This window comes from Bison bison, unplaced genomic scaffold, assembly GCF_000754665.1.
Source record: "Bison bison bison isolate TAMUID 2011002044 unplaced genomic scaffold, Bison_UMD1.0 scf7180017864291, whole genome shotgun sequence".
Taxonomy (NCBI): domain Eukaryota; kingdom Metazoa; phylum Chordata; class Mammalia; order Artiodactyla; family Bovidae; genus Bison; species Bison bison.
Window position 1 is genome coordinate 10846422 of NW_011494863.1, and position 22770 is coordinate 10869191.

General features: G+C 39.7%; 1 protein-coding gene across 5 annotated transcripts in view; it reads right to left on the bottom strand.

Moving 5' to 3' along the window:
• CSNK1A1 (casein kinase 1, alpha 1) overlaps window positions 1-17691 on the bottom strand; it is a 49460-nt gene extending 31769 nt beyond the window's left edge. For all 5 annotated transcript variants that reach the window (XM_010850537.1, XM_010850536.1, XM_010850535.1 and 2 more), the window contains exons 1-2: window positions 16991-17691; window positions 16270-16376 (exon numbers count right to left, since the gene is read on the bottom strand). In XM_010850537.1, the coding sequence (XP_010848839.1) occupies window positions 16270-16376; window positions 16991-17113 (230 nt within the window). In that variant the 5' untranslated portion in view covers window positions 17114-17691. The remainder of the gene's footprint in view (window positions 1-16269; window positions 16377-16990) is intronic.
• Window positions 17692-22770: the final 5079 nt, after the last annotated feature.

Below are 22770 nucleotides of genomic sequence, written 5' to 3' on the forward strand. Positions count from 1 at the left end.
GATTGATGTTGAAGCTGAAACTCCAGTACTTTGGCCACCTAATGCGAAGAGCTGACTCACTGGAAAAGACCCTGATGCTGGGAAAGATTGAGGGCAGGAGGAGAGGGGGACAACAGAGGATGAGATGGTTGGATGGCATCACCGACTCAATGGAGATGGGTTTGGGTGGACTCCGAGAGTTGGTGATGGACAGGGAGGCCTGGCATGGTTCACAGGGTCACAAAGGGTTAGGCACGACTGAGCGACTGAATTGAACTCATGCTAGCGAAGTAATGCTCAAAATTCTCCAAATCAGGCTTCAACAGTACGTGAACCGTGAAATAACAGATGTTCAAGCTGAATTTAGAAAAGGCAGAGGAACCAGAGATCAAATTGTCAACATCCGTTGGATCATCGAAAAAGCAAGACAGTTCCAGAAAAAATCTACTTCTGCTTTATTGACTATGCCAAAGCCTTTGCCTGTGTGGATCACAACAAACTGGAAAATTCTTAAAGAGATGGGAATACCAGACCACCTGACCTGCCTCCTGAGAAATCTGTATGCAGGTCAAGAAACAACAGTTAGAACCAGACATGGAACAATGGACTGGTTCCAAATTTGGAAAGGAGTACATCAAGGCTGTATATTGTCACCATGCTTATTTAACTTATATGCAGAGTATATCATACAAAATGCCGGGCTGGATGACACAAGCTGGAATCAAGATTGCTGGGAGAAATATCAATAACCTCAGATATGCAGATGACACCACCCTTATGGCAGAAAGTAAAGAAGAACTAAAGAGCCTCCTGATGAAAGTGAAAGAGGAGAGTGAAAAAGTTGGCTTAAAACTCAACATTCAGAAAATTAAGATCATGGCATCCGGTCCCATCACTTCATGGGAAATAGATGGGGAAACAGTGGAAACAGTAACAGGCTTTATTTTTGGGGGGCTCCAAAATCACTGCAGATGGTGATTGTAGCCATGAAATTAAAAGATGCTTACTCCTTGGAAGGAAAGTTATGACCAACCTAGAGAACATATTAAAAAGCAGAGACATTTTGCCAACAAAGGTCCATCTAGTCAAAGCCATGGTTTTTCCAGTAGTCATGTATGGATGACTGGTGAGAGCTGAACTATAAAGAAAGCTGAGTGCCAAAGAATTGATGCTTTTGAACTGTGGTGTTGAAGAAGACTCTTGAGAGTCTCTTGGACTGCAAGGAGATCTAACCAGTCAATCCTAAAGGAAATCAGTCCTGAATATTCATTGGAAGGACTGATGCTGAAGTTGAAACTCCAATACTTTGGCCACCTGATGCGAAGAACCGACTCATTTGAAAAGACCCTGATGCTGGGAAAGATTGAAGGCAGGAGGAGAAGGGGACGACAGAGGATGAGATGGTTGGATGGCATCACCATCTGGATGGACATGAGTTTGAGTAGGCTCCAGGAGTTGGTGATGGACAGGGAAGCCTGGAGTGCTGTACTCCATGGGGTTGCAGAGTCGGACACAACTGAGTGACTGAAATGACTATAAAGTGATGGTCTTAACAGGGAAATGTCTTTTCCTATACCATTTATCTTTCCATCTTTAGATTATCAAATCAGAGTCCTCGCTGAACAACTGAAAGTACAAGCACTGAATCAGTGCTGCTGCTGCTAAGTCGCTTCAGTCGTGTCCGACTCTGTGCGACCCCATAGACGGCAGCCCACCAGGCTCCCCTGTCCCTAGGATTCTCAAGGCAAGAGCACCAGAGTGGGTCGCCATTTCCAATTTTCATAGCATCTACATTCTCAAGACACTGTATCTCAAACTCAGTCTCTTGCCAACTCATCATCATCCTCCAACCTTTACCTTCCTTCTTATGAGGGTAGACGTTAAGGACCTGGTCTAGTACAATCTCACTCAACTCTAAGTAAACAAGCTCGAATTCCCCCTTTAGGTTGTTACTGCTAACAGTTCCAATCACCCTATTCTCATGTCTGAATTTCTTTCATTGTTCCTATATATTATATTTTGCCTTTCATAATATTATAAAAATTATAGACAGCTCTTCCTGTCCTTCAATAGCACCCAAATTACCATGGGCCAAAAAAATTAACTACAGTCAGTTCTTGTGCATCTTTTCCTGTATCTTCCTTCTTGCTTCTCATCGTAATCATGCCTTGTTGACTTCTTTTCTTTCCATGTTTTGTTTTTGGTGTGAGTGTGCACCGGGATTAACAATTCATTTACGACAGTTAAGAAAGGCACTTCCTACTACCCCTGTCCTCCTAAATTACCAGAATCCAACAGGAGGCTGCCCTCAATTCTCAATTTAAATTCCTGAGTCTCAAGAGTTACCAGTCCTCCTAGTATTACATTCAATAGTTGATTGAAAGGTAGAACCATCTATGAACTTCAGTCTTAAGACACTGTAACTCCTTTAACCTAAAACTGTTAGTACTTATAATGCTCTATTTTACTAATGGCATTTTTCATCACAAAAACAGAACCATAATGCACCAGTTTGACTATATTTTTGATTCATGGTAACTCTTCAGCCTTTCTGAAAGAGAACCAGACACAGGACTAAATGTGGGGCATCTCCTGATTTTCTATTAACTTGGTACACAAGACTATTGTGTAACTATCATTCTCCGAAAGGTTCTCTGCCCTTATTTGTTCCTTGGATTAGTGGCTTTCATTGTACTTTGAATACAAGACACCTAAAATTTAATAATATAAACTTATTTTGCCTTCGAAACATCAATCTATTTCCTCCTCTCACAATTTCACATTTAAAACACAATTCATATTTCACAAGTTCAGTAACACGAAATTTTTATTCACAATCCTTTGGACTTACCTGCAGATATACCTTTGAACTGGTTTGAGATCCAGAGGATTTTCACTAGAGAATGATACTCTATGCTGCTATTTGGCTACTGCACAGAACTGGAAAATCAAGTTGTTTTTTTACTTTGCTGCACCGCCACACAGGCAGTTGGGATCTTAGTTCCCAGACCAGGGATTGAACCACACCCCGTGTACTGGATGTGCTGAGTCTTAACCAAATGTACCATACCAAGGAAGTCTGAAAATTAGGTTTAGTAAAGAAATTTAGACTAAAGTTTAGATAGAACAAAAGAAATAGTTTTAGAGGTAGATATGATGATTTCAAGAAATTTTAGATATTAATTTTATCTTTACTTCACTGAACCTTTCCCAAAACTTCCCCAGGCCTTTAGCTGGCTAATTTTCCCATCCTTACAATCTCACACCCATGGGGGAGGATATTAACAAGCATGGAAGTAATTTAATAAAAACTGAACAAGACTAGAAGGGGAAAAGAAAACAGTGGATATCCACCAACTGGGACCAATCCTGCATCAAACAAATGTTTTTTATTTAGCCACGACGACCAAGAACTTGGGCTTCCCTGGTAGCTCAGCCGGTAAAGAATTGGCCTGCAATGCAGGAGACCCCGGTTCCATTCCCGGGTTGGGAAGATCCACTGGAGAGAGGAGAGGCTACCCACTTCAGTATTCTTGGGCTTCCTTGGTGTCTCAGCAGGTAAAGAATCTGCCTGCAACGTGGGAAGCCTGGATTCAATCCCTGGGTTGGGAAGAACCCCTGGAGAAGACAGCAGCTACCCGCTCCAGTATTCTGGCCTGTAGAATTCCATGGACCGTATAGTCTGTGGGGTCACAAAAGTCAGATACGACTGAGCAACTTCCAGTTTCACCAAGAATCTGCTCAAATAAGTTATATGTGGGTGGGTGGGAGTTGGAATCACTAGTTTTGCATCAGGAGTTCTAAATCTTTTTTTGTTGTCCTGGACTCCCCCCGCCCCACATCTTTGTCTAATGAGGCCTACTGATCCCTTCTCAGAGTATTTTAAAAGCATAATATGTAGCATTATAAAGGAAACTAATTTTAGAGCGATTCAGTTACCATAAAATTACTTTAAAATCAATCTTGATATAGTAAAATACATGCTCTTTATTAAAGCACTACATAATACAATTTAGGGGCAAGTCTAATTAGTACTATAATTTTGAAGTATGATGGGAATGAAGACTATTTTGAGATTCATGCAACAATGTGATACAAAAATATCTGTGATTTCTATTGGTGACAAAGCCACAAGTACTGTCTAAACTAGTGAGGCACTTGAAAATAAACTTTGGAATTTTTTTTCATCCAACTCACTGATCTCTTGAAGGAAAGAATGATATCCCTGAACCAAGTTAAGAACCCTGTTCTAAACAGTTTTATTTTTTTTTAAATTTCTGGTGGTGTTGGGTCTTTGTTACTGTGTGCAGGCTTTTCTCTAGTTGTGAGCCAGGGCTACTCTCTGGTTGCAGAGCGTGGGCTCTGGGATACCCAGGCTTCAGTAGTTGCAGCTCCTGGGCTCTAGGGCACAGGTTCAGTAGTTGTGGTGCTGGGGCTTAGTTGCTCTGCGGCATGTGGGATCTTCCCAGATCAGGGATCGAATCCATGTCTCCTGTGTTGGCAGGTGGATTCTTTACCACTGAACCACCAGGAAGCCCCTCTAAACAGATTTTTAAGGTAAAGAGACTGTAGATTAAGATCTAAAACTTGTGCAGCGCGTTTCACTCAGCCAATAATAATGTCAACTAAGATGATTCATTTTCCTTCTTCATCCTAACCCTCTTACCTGCTACTACTAACCCTCTGCTGACAATATGACCCCTAAGATCTTTGAATTATGCTGTAAGATTTCCATTTCTCAGTCTTCCTGTTCCTTGCCCTCTGCTTTAAAACATGCATAGACGTTTCCTAACCTGCCAATTTTTAAAAACACAAACAAATGTGCCTTGATACTTGGAAATGCCTACTACGAAAGTTCCTGTTCGTTTACCCTTTCAAAATTTATGGTGGCTAACAAGACAAAACCAAGTAATTTTTGCTCTCATAGTTTATACCACAGTCTGTGTAGACAAATGATGAGAGAAACTGATGGTGAAAGGTACAAATTATGGGGACCCAATCAATTTTTTAGAGGGAAGCTTTAGGGAAAACCTTTCAATGAACAAGTAAAGTTGATTCTTGAAGCATAAACAGAAGATGGACAGGTAAAGAGGTGGGTAGGGGTTAGGACTACACACTAAGCTTTGTTATTCACAAGAAACTGAAAACAGCCAGCATTGTTGGTACATAGTAAGACAAGATCACCCTATTTTCTTGTTCACAGGTAACTTGTTAAAAATCTAGTCTGTATCTGCCATCTTACTTTTATTTTTTTTCTTGGTTCCCTGTATAATGGTTATCATTCTCATCTCTTCATACTGCCCAATATTATATTTCAAAGATCACAAATGGTTCTTGCTGTCACTGCTTTCTCTAGCCTTGGATACAGTTGTACTGGAAGACAATATGTGAAGAACTGGAACCTCCAGGGGAATACAAGTATTAAAATATACTTTTCCACTGGGAAGTAGGACAATACATCTGTAGTTTTCACAATACCAATCTTAAAGGGTTGATCAAATCTTTTTTAATAAGCAAACATATAGAAAGTAGACAAGTGGCTATCTAGGCCTAATAGGATATGGAGAGTGATCACTAATGTGTTCAAGGTTTTTGGGGGGCAGGAGGGGATGAAAGTATTCTTTAATTGTATTACGGTGATGGATGGCAGCACAACTCTGTACATATAGTAAAAAACAATGAATTGCACACTTTAAGTTGATGATGCTTACATATATAGTCTCACTAAAACTGTTAAAAATCCTTTACTAAAATCTGCTCTTCAAGTCTGATTCAACACTTATTAAGCAGCTGCTATGTGTGTGACACTGCCAAAAAGGATGCCAAAAGCATCTTAAGGTCTAGAAGAACTGGTGACAAGTACAATATAAAAGCAACAATAAAGTAAATATGAAATATAGAGGAGTTAAGTAATTTATTCAGAGAAGATAAAAGGGAAGGCTTCTTAGAAAAGTTGGCATCTGAGCTAAATTTTGAAAGATGCCTTTCTACATAGTCCCCTAGTTTCAGTCACTCTTCTACAGTTTCGTAGTGCCATTTCTCGTCCCTCCCCCATTACATACACCAAAAAAGCAAAGTTTCATATACAATAAGAAATTGTAAAATCCAAAAATCTGGCCTCTGCCTATCCTTTAAAACTGGCTTCCACTGACTGTAACATCCCATTATGGCAACTCTCCTCTTGCCTTGATTAACTTTGCATTTCCACCAAAGAATTCAGTCCTTACCTCTCAATTTCCTGTCTCTACTATCACTTCTACACTGATCTTGCTCAGTGTAAGAATAAACACCAGTCCTAATTCCCTAGCTGAGGTTTAGGTCTGTATCTCTGCTAACTTAATTATACAAGAGCTAAGCCTGGGATATCCTATCAGCTTAAACTCAACATGTCCAAAGATATAACCATCAATGCTATTTTCAAAATATCAAAATTAGGCCCCAGAGGGATTTCCCTGGAAGTCCAGCGGTTAGGACTCTGCACTTCCAATGTAGGGGGCAGGGGTTGGATCCCTGGTCAGGGAATTAAGATCCCACATTATGCATGGTGCAGCCAAATAAAAACAAAACAAAACTGGGTTCCCTTTTCCTTCTTCCTAAATTAAATTTCAAATTCTTAAGGCTGAAATGATTTACCTCCACTCCTTAAAAGAAAGTATGAGAAAACACACATTAAAGTCTTAGGGTAAGTAAGCCCGGAAATCAAAGTATCTCTCAATACACTATTTAGAGACTAAATAGTGTACCACTTTCTTTAGGGTACTTTTAGCAATATAGGAATCATTTGTATTAAAGACAGTTTTACATATAAAGATCTAGGAGAACAAATAATTTTGGCTGGATGAAACATTCCCCCTCCACACACACTACATTAATTTGCTTAGTAAATCCTTCGTTAAGTAGATTATATATTTTAAAAACAACTCAAATTTCTCTGTATTAGCAAATGAAGCTTGATATGTTAACACAAGTATAGTAAAGGGGAAAATGGAAAATGGAAGAGGCAACACAAGTTACTAGAATGATCTAAGCTGAAAGAAAAAAGTAATGTATAAACACATGACTATCTTTTCATAAATTAAATTCAATGTAAATCTAAGCTAATAATATAGAACTATGCAACGTGTACTTATAAAAATGCCCTTCAGTGAATAAACAAATAAAAAGTGGCTCAATAAACCAGCAGTTGGACTTGAGAATGGAAAGCTAGCTAAACTCACAATATATGCAATATAATGAAAAGAATAATGACTCAATCGATGGCCAAAAACACAAGTTTCAGTTCTTCCTTTGTCATTTTCTTACCTGCGTAAGCCATTTTTGCTCACTGGTAAACATTTTTATACTTATCTATCAAGAGATCTCCTAGTAAATATGAGATTATAAAAGCACTACACAAATATAAGGATTACTTTCATTACAAAAAGCAGTTGCCCAACAGTTATGAAATAACAAACAAGACAATAGCATCTCCTACAACAGTCAGAGCCCTCTCAGCAAAATAATCACAAACTACCTACAACAGCTCAAAACAATGAAGTGTCAAAACCTCAGCACAGTATTTCTCAAAGTGTGGTTCTCTGGTCTTTAGCCTGAATTATCTGAGGTACTTGACAAAAATACACTCGCAAGGCCCATTCCAGTACTGGTCAAACAAATCTGGGGGTGAGGCAGAAAACTTTACATTTTAAACAAGCTCTGAATGTAATTACTATGCATGGCTGATGTTTGAGAAATGTTGACTAAGCAGGATTCACAAGGAGACATAATGGGGTCTCTGCTGACCTCTCCAATCAAGGCAATCTCTGGATAGCTCAGCATGCTGTCTGATGTTAAGGAAAGGTTATGTCCTCACAGTATGAAATTTAGATATCTCTGCCACTAACTTTCAGCAAGGGACAAAGTCACAACTATATGTCAAGCACATGATATATATTCAAAAAGAATGTAGGTCTCACAAAAACTATCTGTTCACTGAAATGTGCCCATTATCTGAAACTGCATAGTACTCACGTACACATGTATTTGTTGAACAAAAGAAAAGAAATGTTTGCTTATTCTCTAGAAAGTACCGTAAAGTTCACTGACACTCTCCAAGAAAAGAACTTTAATTTTCAGAGAAAAAGCCAACATCACTCCCTTCCTTAAGAAGGATACAAAGTATTAATATTTTGAAGGCTTAAAAAATGAAAACACTAGGTTTTCAGTAAGTAGATATATGTGCTCAGATGCTCAGTCAGGTCTGACTCTTTGTGACCCTATGGATTGTAGCCTGCCAGGCTCCTCTGTCCATGAAATTCTTCAGGCAAGAATACTGGAGTGGGCTGCATTTCCTTCTCCAGGGGACCTTCCTGACCCAGGGATCAAACCCAAGTCTCCTTTATCTTCTGTATTGAAACAGAGATTCTTTACCTGCTGAGCCATCAGGGAAGCTTAGTAGTAAGAATAATTTCGATCAAGTGAGAACAAAAAAAAGCAAAATAAGGTAAGTTTGCAAATGAAAGACTTTGAAAATTTGGAATTTGAAACAAAATTTACAAAAACTTCATGCTACCACTTTCCAACAAACAAGGCAGTTTTAAATCAGATCGCATCCTCCCCTCACCATAAAAGCCACCTTACATGTAGATAGAATAGTTTGGCAGTGTAGAAAGTGTAACAGGTAAGTAGTACTCAGAGCAGCCTCCAGAGGACCTGAAATATAGGATAGCCTCAATTTCAGGTTAATTTGCAAACACTGTCATTGCACACTTAATGCTGGCACAAATGAAACATGTGATATATACCATGTATGCTTAGTCACTGTCACCATCTTGCTTCCTTAAAAAAAAAAAAAAAAATTCTCCTGTAGAAAAAATTCCAAGTTTGAGCCAAAAGAAGTTCCAAAAGGCCAACAAACCATGGATAAATACTGAAGCTGACAAAGGTCCACATTAGCAAGCCTTTACTGTGAAATTAACATACATTAGCATTTTGATGGGAGAAGGCAATGGCACCCTACTCCAGTACTCTTGCCTGGAAAATCCCATGGACGGAGGAGCCTGGTAGGCTGCAGTCCACGAGGTCACTAAGAGTCCGACATGACTGAGCAACTTTCCTTTCACCTTTCACTTTCATACATTGGAGAAGGAAATGGCAACCCACACCACTGTTCCTGCCTGGAGAATCCCAGGGACGGAGGAGCCTGGTAGGCTTCCATCTATGGGGTCGCACAGTCGGACACGACTGAAGCGACTTAGCAGCAGCAGCAGCATTTTGATATGTCAGTATCTCTACATCAGGATTCAAAGCTAAATCAACCAGTACAGCCATGTTTCCATTTGTTCACTTAAGAAATACTAGATTTGGTCCAGTGGTTAGGAGTCCGGGCTTCCACTGTGGGGGGGACCCAGTTTCAATCCCTGGCTGGGTAACAAGGATTCCGTAAGCCACATGGTGTAGCCAAGAAAACCCCAAAACTAAATTAAACCAGAAGTCATACCCTCAAATCAATTAATTCAAAATATGAGGTTAGAAGCCAGGTGTCAATATTTTTTTAAAGTTTTCTAAGTGATTACAACGTGCTACGAAGTTTGTGAACCACTGATACTGTTGAGACAGTAAAGTCTATTCAAATATCACATTAGCTTTGTGACTTTAGGCAAATTAACTATTCTGACTCAACTTACAGAATTCCTGTAATGATTAAATGAGACCATGGGCAATGCCTGGATGTTGGTTCTTTTTTTTTTTTTTGGCATGTGGATGGATGCCACTAATTTATATAATGCATTTAAAAAAACTCAAGACCGAGATAGTCTTACAAAATCCCTTTTATAAAGGAAAGCTGACATTCATGATAGAATTCATTCAAGGTTCAAATCTAGATGACACCACAGACAGAACCTAAGTATTGACTCTCAATATAATGCCCTTTCCATTTCCTTTCTTATTGAGGATCAGAAAAATAAAATATAAAAATAAAAATAAAGATCAAAATGTACCCTCCAACTAAACATTTTTCTACAGCACTTCTGAAGTCCCTATTAAACATACCCCACTGATGACTATCAGACAAGGAAAAAGCAATATTTTAGTTATTCAGAGGAGGAAAATAAGTAAAGATCTCAACCGCCACTGAGTATCACCAACCCAACTCAGTCATTTTATTAGGTTAGTATACATCATGGTGATAAACATATTACTAACTTGTAGTTGTACATACTGACAAATCAACATCAAATCCAGAAAAATAATGTTACAATAATTCACAAGGTCAATTAAAAAATATATAAAACCTATGTTGTCACAAAATGTCGCCTACCAAGGATTAGCAGTATTAAAAAAAATGAAATATTCTTTATGTCAATAAGGAGGGTGGCTTACAGTGTATGAATTTGTCAAAACTTATTCAATGATACACTAATCTATATATATATACACTACACTGTATGAAAATTACATCTCATTAAAAAGATTCCATTAAGACATGGATCAGTATATGTTATCACTAGTTTTTTCACAATTTTTAAGAGCCACTTGTATCATATAAAATAAAAACAGTACAGAAAACATCATTTAGACTAGGTATTCATTTATATTATGAAAGCTATTAAGATGCTCATTTAGCTTCAGAAAACATTCTGTTAAAACTCAAGGACTGATCTTAAAAACAAAATGGAATACAGCTTCCCTGGTAGCTCCGTGGTAAAGAATCCACCTACCAGTGCAAGAGACCAATGCAGGTGTTCCATCCCTGATCTGGAAGATCCCACATGCCTCAAAGAAACTAAGCCTATGTGCCACACACAACCACTGAGCTCGTATGCTGTAGCTACCTAAACCCACCTGACCTAGAGGCCATGCTCCACAACAAGAAGCCTGCACACCGCAACTAGAGTTAACGCCCAACTCTCCGCAACTAGAGGAAAGTTTACCTGCACAGCAACACAGACCCAGCACAGCCAAAAATAAACACACAAAATTATATTTCAAAAAAGAATAAAATGGAATAAGTTAAAAAGATTAAATGAGTTAACATTTGTTTCAAATTCAAATTCTCTTGTACAGACTTCTTGACATTGAAGTTTCTGCTAAACAGGACAGATCGTGAGAAAACCTTAGCAAATCATATCTTAGATACATATTAAGTATTAGATACTGTTTTCTAGTTACTAAGTCATATCCGACTCTGCAACTCCATGAACCGTAGCCCACCAAGCTCCTCTGTACATGGGATTTCCCAGGCAAGAATACTGGAGTGGGTTGTCATTTCCTTCACCAGGGGATCTTCCTGAGGGATCAAACCCATATCTCTGGCATTGACAGGCAGATTCTTTATCACGAAACCAGCAGGGAAGCCCCACAGATTAAGTATACTCAGAAACAAAATGACCTAGCTCTAAAAAATGACTAAAGCCAAGGCAGTAAAATCCACGGACTATACAAATGTTTACAAGTATCACTCCACTTTAAGATACAAATCAATAACGTCCATTAAAGTTCTCATCCAGCAATCCATGGACTCAAAAGGAAGAGAAAGGGTTATAAGAATTATAAGGATCTAATGGGCTTCCTAGTGGCTCAGAAGGTAAAAAATGTGCCTGCAATGTGGGAGAACAAGGTTGTATCCCTGGGTCAGGAAGATCCCCTGGAGAAGAGAATGGCAACCCACTCCAGTATTCTTGCCTAGTGAATCCCATGGACAGAGGAGCCTGGCGTGCTACAGTAACACTTTCACAATTGAGTAACAGTGCAAACAATAGGTTACTTACATTTATCAGTTTTTCTGTATGAGACCAAATGCCATAAAGGAAGGAGGCAAAATATAGGTCTGCAGCATCAAGTGAAAAGGTGTGGGGTATGTACGCAGACATAATGTGATCTTGACATAAAGGTGAAAACTGCCCCAAGAAAACTTTAAGTTAGGAGACATCTAGTAAGAAGTACTGAAGAAGACTCAATAGTCTAATCTGTATCATCGAGTGTGGCTATTTCTCAAGTTTCATCCAGCTCCAAATGCTATCTAAGCATCATTCCATTACTAGAAATCCAGCATAAGCCAATGTAAGTACCTTTAGGATATCACAGATTTAGTATATCACAGTTACTCTATGGATTTAGTTACTCTATGAATTAAAATCACATTTCTCATGTGGTGATCTGTAACATTATCTCTCTAACAAAGACATACCCAGTGTAGATGTCATCTTTGTTCTCTGATAACAGTATTAGAACTTATTTACAGGATATATGCTCAGTGCCAAAAAGCTAAGATTAAAATTTAAGCTGCTTTTAACACTGAACAGTAAGGATTAACTTATACTTTACAAATATCTCCCAGGATTTCTGACATTCAGAGAGGGCAAAAAAAGAAGGGGGGGGGAGGGGTTAAAAAAAAACCCCAGACAACCAAAATTATCCTATGCCCTTTCCCACTTTCTTTATCATATTTTCTATAAAAGTGTCCCCATTAATTTACTTCCTCCTAAATAGTAACTGATGGTTTACCTGATGCAGATAGTATTTTCAAGGTCCTGAGTGGTATCTCACTACTAAAATATCATTCAAAGGTAAGATCTAGACTAAACACCAAACTGTGATGAAATGCTTTCTAGCTACCATCATCTGAAAATAAATCTTAAAATTTCATAGCCACAAGTCCTAAGATCAACTAGGCCAGTGACTTATTTAAGTAGGGAAACTTGTTGAAACAAAACCCTACTTGGGTTTTCCTGGTGGCTTAGTGGTACAGAATCCTCCTGCTAATGCAGGGGACACAAGTTCCATCCCTGGTTCAGGAAGAGCCCACATGTCTTGAAGCAACTAAGCCTGCATGCGGCAAATGCTGAAGCCTACACTCTTAGTGCCCAGTGTGCGGCAATAAAAGACGTTGAAGTCAGACGCCTGTGCACCGCAACTAGAGAGTAGCCCCTGCTCACTCCAACTGAAGGCCTATGCACAGCAATTAATGAAGACCCAGCATAGTCAAAAAAATAAAATAACTGCTAAAGACAAAACAAACCCTACCAAAAAGCTCAGTGTGCAAAACTTTTTCCAAGAGAAGAGTAGGAAATTCTCCAAACTTTTCTTTCCAGCACACTTCTACCCCAACAAAATTAGAAAATTACCAACTTGGTAAAATCTTATTTCAAAAAAGAGGAAACTGATATGCCCAAAAAGATTAAGGGACTGACTGACCCCAGATGACTCAGTCAATACCACATGGCGGATTTAGAGAACCTATTTGAAGTGAACAACAGATTTGAATTCAGTTCAAAGTAGCACAAAAAAAGGAGGGTTGTAACAGAAACAAAGTAACTTAAAATGAGCTCCCAGAGGTCAATTCACAAGTCCCAAAGGCTTTTAGTTTCTTAAAAATATCTAGAGACTGAACACCATCCTCCCCTTCTTGCTCTTTATACTCACTGGATGCTGTGCTTCTGCACAACAGATCCCTTAATAAGGTCCTTACAAACTAAGGACTTGATAAGGCAGATATGCTATAATATATAAGCCCGGTAATTTTCAGCCTTTCTTTTAGAATATCCCATAGAATCTTAAGACAACTTTCAGGGTGAGGGTTGATTGAGGGAGGAGGTAGATATTAGTGAGGTCTAGAAATTTTGGTGTCAAATTTCTAATACAATGGGGAATAGACTGCCTTATTTAATAATAATAAAAGCTAATAAGCAATTTAATTTAGTATTTCCCAAGTAAATATTTATTGAGTGTATTTATTGGGCTTCCCAGGTAGTGGTAAAGAATCCGCCTGCCAATGCAGGAGACACAGGAGACGGGTTCAATCCCTGAGTCGGGAAGATCCCCTACAGCAGGAAATGGCGACTCGCTCCAGTATTCTTCTCTAGAAAATTCCATGGACAGAGGAGTCCATGGGGCCGATAGAGCCAGACATAACTGAGCAACTAAACACAAACACACACGCATATAGTTAATGTGGAAATAGTGGGGAACAAACTAAGCAGAGCAGATGATGTTGCCACCCAAAATAAAGAAAGCTTATGCATAAGTCTTTCTTATCCTTCCCACATCAGTGGACAAACAGTTCTCTCTCATACTTTAAAACCAATGATCCACTTTTTGTTTCTATGTACCTGGACTATACCACTTCTAAAACAAGTTCACTCTTTCCTCACCCTCATTCAGTAACTACATTCTGCTTTAGAAACTACTCCCAGTAGCCAGACTTCACTGTTGGACAGCCTCCCTGACCAGTTCACCAAGCTTTCTTCCTTAGAGTCAGTCAGATCCTGAAATCCCATCTCCTCTCCCAAGAAGTCTTAGCTTGAAAGTCAGGTTAATCTCTTTAGCTCCACCCAGTTTGTAACTCCACAATTCCCTCTGCTTTCAAGTTCTGAGAATTTTGCTCACACGTCAATTTCATTTATTTATGTGGGTAATCACCATATTAACTATTGCCCTCATTGGTGTATAAGTGCTGTTCTTAAATAAAAGCTACCAAATAAAACTGCACGTACTTAATTTGGAGCTAGCACTGAAAATGCCAGATATTTATTGCTTTTGTGAAAATCATTTTACATTAAATTTAACCTGATTTGTGAAATTTATAAAACCTCCCAGCCTCAAAAGCATTAGGTCAGTGAAGCCAGACACAAATGACCTCATACTGCATGACTGCATTTCCATTTAATTCTAAGAAAAACTAGTAATGGGAAGTAAATCAGCAAGGGCCAGGGTGGAGAGATGAAAATAAATGCAAAAGGAAAGAAATTTAAAATTCTTAGGCTAACACAAATTTTTTTATTCTGTGACGAAGAAAGATAGTATTTTACTCAAGGTTTTTCATTTTTCCACAGCAGGGTTTTTTTAATGGATGAAAACCATTAAAAACCTCAAATCTGATCATCTCAGATTTCACATTAATCTTTATCTTGTAAGATAAACCTGGTATTTTCTTCCTAATAATTTATTCTGACTTCCAACCAATAGAAAATTGTATCATTCAATTTCTCCATTAAAAATGTTTATGACCATTGAAAATTTTTTTAAGGATGGTGTGTCTCTGGTTGTTTTCACATCAGAATTAATGTATATAATCCAGTTAATTCAAGATTTGAAGAATAAAAGCTAGGATAGTAAAAGAGGCTACAGTAAATACCATTCCAGTTAATTCTCCACTATATCTGGATCTTCTTGCAAATGTTATTATTAAATAATTGTTGGAAAAGGGCTGGGTCTTAAACTGTGTTTTAGTCTTTATCCTAGGAAGATATTCTTTAATCTTTAAAATCGAACTATTATAAAATCCTTTAATAATTTAAAAGGACCCAATGTCTTCATCTGGTCATCATCTATTCTTATTACTATTTGCCTTCACCAATATCCCATCTCCAAAAAAAAGCTACAATTTCCCAGACGTGAGGAGTTACTGACCAAGTAACTCAACAGGTTAAAGTTACTTGTCAAACTGCGGTTACATGATTAAGCTTCCTTTTAATACAACTGAGTCAATTTCAACATAGTGTTGCTCAAACTGCCTTTGTCATTTCCCACAAAATTTCGTACACAGACTGAAATGCAACAAACATTACCATTCTTTACAGAGTTACTTAACACTTCTGGAAAGGACTATGAGAGATTTTGCATAGTAAACTTAATTTCACATCTCATTTGCTGCAGAGATCACAAATAGGCTGTCACTATGCCATCTCTTTCCTTGAACCTCACCACTGCCTGCGGCTTTATTCTAGGCTTTTCAAAGGTTTAATCAACTCGGAGCCGCCAAAGAGGGAATCCAGGAAGCATAACTTATGAACCCAAGCAGTGAAAAGGGCAGGAATATGTGGTTGAGTCACGTCGTTCCGCCATTTTCTAAGCGGAGGAGGAAGACATGTTGGAACAAAAACACAACAAAAGAGCAGCCATTTCCAAGCCAGCTCCAAGAGCAACCCGAACTGGCCCAGCCCGGTCACTTCGGCACCCTCAAATCCACTTCGCTGGACAAACCTAAGGAACAGCTGAGGTGAAAGAAAGCAGTAGGCAACCCTTCCGCGTTGGGATCAAAGATGACCTGCATACTTTTCACTGCAAATGAAAGCCTCGGGAAGAATGACGGAAGCTAAACGAAGCAGAGTGTTAACAAAAAACTGAAATCCTAAACTAAGTTGGCAAACTAAAATTTACCGTGATTGTGGTGACTTACGCTTCACAGGAAACCCAGGTAACTCAAATGCCAAGAGCCGGATTCAGCTGGTCCCATTGCCTGCCTCTTACACATTTTCTCCCATTCTGTACTTCCCTCAGTAGATCGCCTGTTAGCTCAAGGATTCTTACCGTATGTGGGGGATGCCAACCCCACCTTGAAGAATCTTATAGAGTTTGCTCTCGTACAGCAACTGGGGATGCCTGGCCTTCTGGGATTCTAGCTTCACTGCCACCTCCTGCAGGGGAAAGAGGGAATGATGGCATCAACATCCTTATGGATTCAATGTCACTTGGGAAAAGGGGGAAACATGAGCACATCTCCAACTCTCGGCTAGAATGTGGTGAGAGGCTGGGAAGAGAAAGATCTCTGTAATTATAAAACGAGGCAACCAGCCTCAAAGGCCTCTTCAGGGGGCAGTGACGAAAGCGGCACGTCCTCTGAAGTATAAGAAAATGATTCATCCAGAAAACGTAATGAGGGTTATGAGTAAACCAGGACATAGGGAGCTGGCCTAATGGGAACAAGAACCCCAGTCAACTAAAAATACAGGAAGAAAACGAGGGGATCCCAGAAATAAGATTCTGCCGTTCTCACCTTAAACGACGGTTTTTTTAAAGTTCGATTAAGGTGTATTTTTAACAAGCTAGGAAACTTCCTAGTATACCCAACCTTTCTCTCGGGTTCTTTCCTTTTAGGGAAAGACAGCGGGGGAGGTTCCTAAGACAGGAAAACTGGCTCCTTCTGGACTTCCCAGTGCGTGAGTGCGGTGGGAAAAGGCCCGAGAGTTCGCGGGGCGGGGGAGTGAGGACAGGCGCAGCGTAGTCGTGAACCCCACCCCAGGTGATTTACCTCGCCGTTGGTGATGTTGATCGCCAAATAAATGTCCCCGAAGGAGCCAGACCCGATCTTCCGTACCAGTTTATATTTCCCTCCGACAATGAATTCGGCCTTGGAGCCGCTGCTGCTCGCCATCCTGAGAGACGAAGATGGAGGCTGGGGCTAAGCCCCGACACCTCTAAAGGGAGGATGGAGGCCTCTAGGGCTCGACCACGGAAAGGCTGTGGAGAGCGGCAGGAAACAGAAAACGATGGCTCTTTTTCGGCGTTACAGAGCCCAGAATCGGCCAAGGGGAACCTGATCACCAATGCTGTCAGGTTTTTTGGCCAGGCCGCAGATTGTTGAAGGAGTTCTCGCGGTTACCAGGCTGAGCCACTTGTTTCTGGCGGCCGCCGCTGTCCCGCTTTCCCGGCGACGCCGCGGGCTGGAAAAGGAGAGCGGTGAAGCTAGGGCGGCGATACCGCTGCCACCACTGCCGCCGGCTCCCGCCCGGAGGGACCCCTGTCACTCCGCCGACGCCGCCATCTTGTTTCTCCGGCTCCAACCAACACAAAATGCCCCCAGTCCCCGGGAGCCGCTTCTTCACAGCGCAGAGCACTGTGGGAAAGGGATCGCGAGCGCTAGCCCCGGAGGGTCGACAGCAAGAGGGAGGGCGGAACCGGATCCATGAGAGTCGCGGCCCACGCTCTGAACGTCACTCCGTCACCGCCCAATTGCGCACGCGTACTGCAACCCTGCTTACTGCGCAAGCGTGCTGTGGTCTCTTCTCATCCCCGCCCGGGGCCCATTTCCACTTCCGGTCGTCGACTTGCACTCTGAACTACCTGTTAATCACCTCAGACCCGCCTGTTTTCTGAAAGGCCTCGCGGCCCCAAGCCTACAGAGCATATTAGGGAGGAGTCACCTTCATTTTTCTTGGAAGATGGTGCGTCAGGCCTTAAGAGTTGGGTATTGACCTTTGAGGCGGTTTTTAACCTTTTGATCTTTACTGGGGCTACTCCCCCCCAACCGGCCCTTTCCAGTTCAGTATCTTTTGAAAGAGGCTGTCGCCTCTGGTGGAAAGAAAGAGAAAAGCAGGCCTGTACGGGCTGGTTCAGGGCTTGGTGTTTTACCAGTCTAGCTGAGGAGTCTTACTAGAATTCTGCGCTTTAGGGAGAGTTGGATTCCCTATTTTAACAGAGACGAAAAGAGGGAGAGCAGGAATTAACCCTGCCCCTCTAAGTCTTTGTGTTGTTTACCCACTGATACTTGATACCCAAAAGGGGCAAAAATCCGAGTAATGTTAGTGGCCAATACATAATCAATAGAAAATAAGATTTAGAGCCGTGAAAAAACTTGCACATACAAAGGTTATCCTCTTCGCAACCCCCACCCCCACCCCAACAAAGAAACGTGGAAAAATCGTATCTTGGTCTTGTTGAAAACTGCATTCTGGACCGAAAAACAGGGTAGAAATAACTTCATTATAGAACTGACTACGTTTAAAACTTTACACAATAGAATTTTTTTACTAAAAATTGGTCAGAGAATCAAATCTTGAGCACAATTTCATTTAGAAAAATTTAAACTGGGAAAATTGGGCTTGGTAGTAATGATAATCTGAAAAGAAAGCTGCATAATGGTGTTTCATTTGCAATATGAATCAAGCCCTGATGGATGAGTGAATCAAAGCCTCGGTTGTGAAAACTTACATAGAAAATCTATCCCAAATAAGATAATTTTGTAAAAACGGACAAAAATGTAGACTTCGTTGCAGCCTCGATAGCTGATCAAGTAGTAATGGGGTTCATCCTGGAAGATATCTTAAGTGGAATTCCTACATGGTACTTTATTTCTGGCTTAAATATTTGTATTCATAAAGCTCTGACCTAAATGTCTTGAATTTGATAACGGAAAAAAGACTAAGATTTAACGTGAAGTTTTCGCACTAACAAAACCCAAGCCACCTGACTCCCAATTCAGCACTGTTGGACAGCCTCCTTTGGTGATTCTGCGTGTGTCTGGTTTACTTTAAATTCTCTGCTGTCAGGATTCTGGTGTTTGTTTGTTTGTTTTTAAGTCAAGTTTAAGCATCCTGAATTTTTCAAGTTTCCAAAGATAGCTATTATTCTGCTGATTTTTTTTTTACCACAGCCATCCAAAATTTAATGGATTCCTCAGCTTGAAGAGTTCCCTATATAAGGGGTGGAGGATACATTTAAAGAATTTTTCCCCCCCCAGTAGAGAGGACACAAATGCTCAGCTGGGGGTTGGGGGATAAGGATATGCGTGAAGTGGACCAGATTAGGGATTCCTAGAGGTCTCTGTGTGGACAGGGGCAAGTCCAGCAAAGTTTTCCATGAGATACCTAGAAAAAAGCAGGATAATGCATTTTTTCATTTATCTAATTTCAAGTTATGCTTCTGAGATTTTATCTTATGTATGTGTTGTTAAAGTGCCCTTTTATAAAATGGTCCTGATGGTAGATGGTTGTTTTGTTAATATCCTTGTTTGGCAAAACTAAATGTTCACACTTTATGTCTGCCTTACCCCACCCCCTTTTTAAACCTTTTATAAGCTTTTGAAATGCCGAGCTCTGGGACTCCCTAGTCTAAATAACTTTTAGAAGCCCTTTCACCTGGAGAGTCTGTTGTTTTATGTGAATATTTGGTGTGTCTCCTCACTTGTTTCCTGCCTTCTGTAATCACTATTCCAACACTGACACTACTCCAGCAAAATGTACTGAATATTGCCAGTGGTTATAGCCTTTTTTAGATGTGATTTCAATTGAAAATCTTAAGATTTAAATTTATTAGGTTAAGAAGGGCAAAAGTTGGGGTTTTTTAATGTAGAAATGGAAGTTTTAGGTGTTGGCTACGAATTCAGCCTTCTCCTAAAATGAAGTGTTGTTTGTGGTAACTTTCAGCCTCAGTAATTGAAGGATTACCTGTTTGGGTGGTATTTTAGTTACAAATAAATCATTCTGTTGTTTTGAATCAGCAGCAGTTTTAGCGTAATAGAGGAAGTCTTCTACAATGTGCCAAAATGTAATTCCTAACTCCTGGGTCAACTGAATTCACCAAAAATATAGTGTAAAGTGGGCTTCCCTCGTGGCTCAGACATTGAAGAATTTGCCTGCAATGCAGGAGACCCAGGTTCAATCCTTGGGAAGATCCCCTGGAGAAGGGAATGGCAACCCACTCCAGTATTCTTGCCTGGAGAATTTCATGGACAGAGGAACCTGGTGGGCTACGGTTCATGTGGTCACAAAGAGTCAGACACCACTAAGTGACTTATCACTTTCATGTTTTCATAATTTATTTAAGACCTTGAATGAAATTTTTGAGATCACCTATTTCAATAATCTTTTTTTTGCCCATGCCATGAGTGGGACCTTAGTTCCCTGACCAGGGATCAAACCTGTGCCTCCTACAGTGGAAGCATGACGTCCTAACCACTGGATAACCAGCTAATTCCCAATAGTCATATTTTTAAATGTTTTGCAGTCTACACAGTGCTTTCACACATTTTAGTTGTGCCCAACTAGGATAAAGTGGCTTGCCCCACATTGTACAGATCTTAGTGGCAAAGGAAGGATTAGAACCCCAACCTCTAACTGAAAGAAAAGAATTAAAAGAGTAGAAAGTGAATTGGAACAATCATGCCCTGGTGATTGATTTACTTCTGTTTTCAGAGAGATGTCCAGATAAATTGAAAACTTTTTTAAACCACAATGTTTATGCAAAGGTCACTGGTAACCGGAGTATGTTTTAAGTAAAGTGATAAAGATAAGCATAAGAGGTGTAGATTGCTGCAGTAAGAAAGAAAGAAAAACATAAGGGCAAGGACTTCCTGGTGGTCCAGTGGCTAAGACTCTGTACTCCTTATGCAGGGGGCCCAAATTCAATCCCTGGTCAGAGAACTAGATCCCACATGCCGCAACTAAAGATCCTACATGCCACAACTAAGAGTACTGTGCAGCCAGATAAATATTTTAAAAAAAAAGGAGGGGGGGGGGCAACCTGTCCATCTCTAGGGTTGTTTGGTACCAATAAGTAGAAAAATGGAATGGCTTAGAATATGTCAAATGCTGCTTCAGGTGTTTTAACTGTTACAGAGCTTTGTGTATAATCAGTATCAGATAAGGGAGTTAATGAGGTGACTGCACACTTAGGAACATTAGAAATGTCTTATTGGATCTATTCAGTCTTTTTTCTAGTCTTTGACAATGGCAGCAATTTCTGTCTTCCTTTCTGGTCTCAGTTCCTATTCTCCCCTTCTGCATTATTCACAAGCTTTTATGAAAGTGTATAGCTGCATCTATGATAGCAACTTCAAACACTTTTGAGACTTTCTGCAAACATTTCTTTTTATGGCGTTCAGTTCAGTTCAGTTCAGTCGCTCAGTTGTGTCCGACTCTTTTCGACCCCATGAATCGCAGCACGCCAGGCCTCCCTGAATTTATCTCGATTAATTTAATTCTTTGAACACATCTGTGGTTTTGACCCATATGGCTTCAAGATTCTAAAATTGGTATCTTCCATATATGTTACCCAGTGAACTTTTACACATATCAAATGTTGAATTCTCTTTTCCTTATAAAAGTAACAAGTATTCATTTGAAAAATTTAGATAAATCAGAAAAAAAAGAAATAAAAACGTATAGAGATAATGATGAAATGTTAATTTGCTGTATATAAATGGCCAGTATTTTTTTCAATGTGTGTTCTGTGTCTATTTATATGTATCTTGAATGTGTGTGCATTTATCAACACACATGTATAGCACTGCAGAATCGATGCTTTTGAATTATGGTGCTAGAGAAAACTCAAGAGCCCCTTAGATTGCATGGAGATCAACCTATCAATCCTGAAGGCAATCAGCCCTGAATATTCATTGAGAAGGACTGATACTGAAGCTGAAGCTCCAATACTTTGGCCACCTGATGTGAAGAGCTGACTCATTGAAAGGGACCTTGATGCTGGGAAAGATTGAGGGCAGGAGGAGAAGGGGGCAATAGAGGATAAAATGGTTGGATGGCGTCATCAACACAACAGACATGAGTTTGAGCAAACTCCGGGAGGTAGTGAAGGACAGGGAAGCCTGGCGTGATGTACTCTGTGGAGTCGAAAAGAATCAGACACGACTTAGCAACTAAACAACCACAACAACAACATGTGTACATATGTATATTTTATTTCTAAAAAATTTGCAACAAGTACTCATAGTGCACATTCAGTTTGAAGATGGGATTTTCACTTAATGATTTGCTGCAGACATATTTCTCTGTAACTAGTTTTCCAAAATGTGATTTTGTAAAAACTGTAAAATTTTTAATTGGAGGATAATTGCTTTACAATACTGTGTAGGTTTCTGCCATGCATCAACAAGAATCAGCCATAGGTATATATATATGTCTGCTAAAATATGATTTTTAGTGTCTGCATATTAAATATGTATCATATTGCTAGAACTGCATTTACCAATCCTAATGGAGTATTTTAGTTATTTCCAAAATCTTGCTAGTATAAACAATTTCAGTGAATATTCCTATAGCTAAATCTTTGCCCACATCCAGAATTAATTGGTTAGAATTTATTTTTAGAAATGCTAAAGTCTTAAAATCCCTTATATCATAAACAACTCCTAATTCTGTTTTGGTCATTTGTGATGAATAAGTGTTGAATAAGAATTTGTGGGCTATTCTATCTTTTCATTATTTAGATTTATCTTAAAAGTTTAAATCCTTATCATTTCATTCTGTCCTTGAAAGAGGTTGTAAGATTATCTTTTCTGACTAGTCATTGTTATTA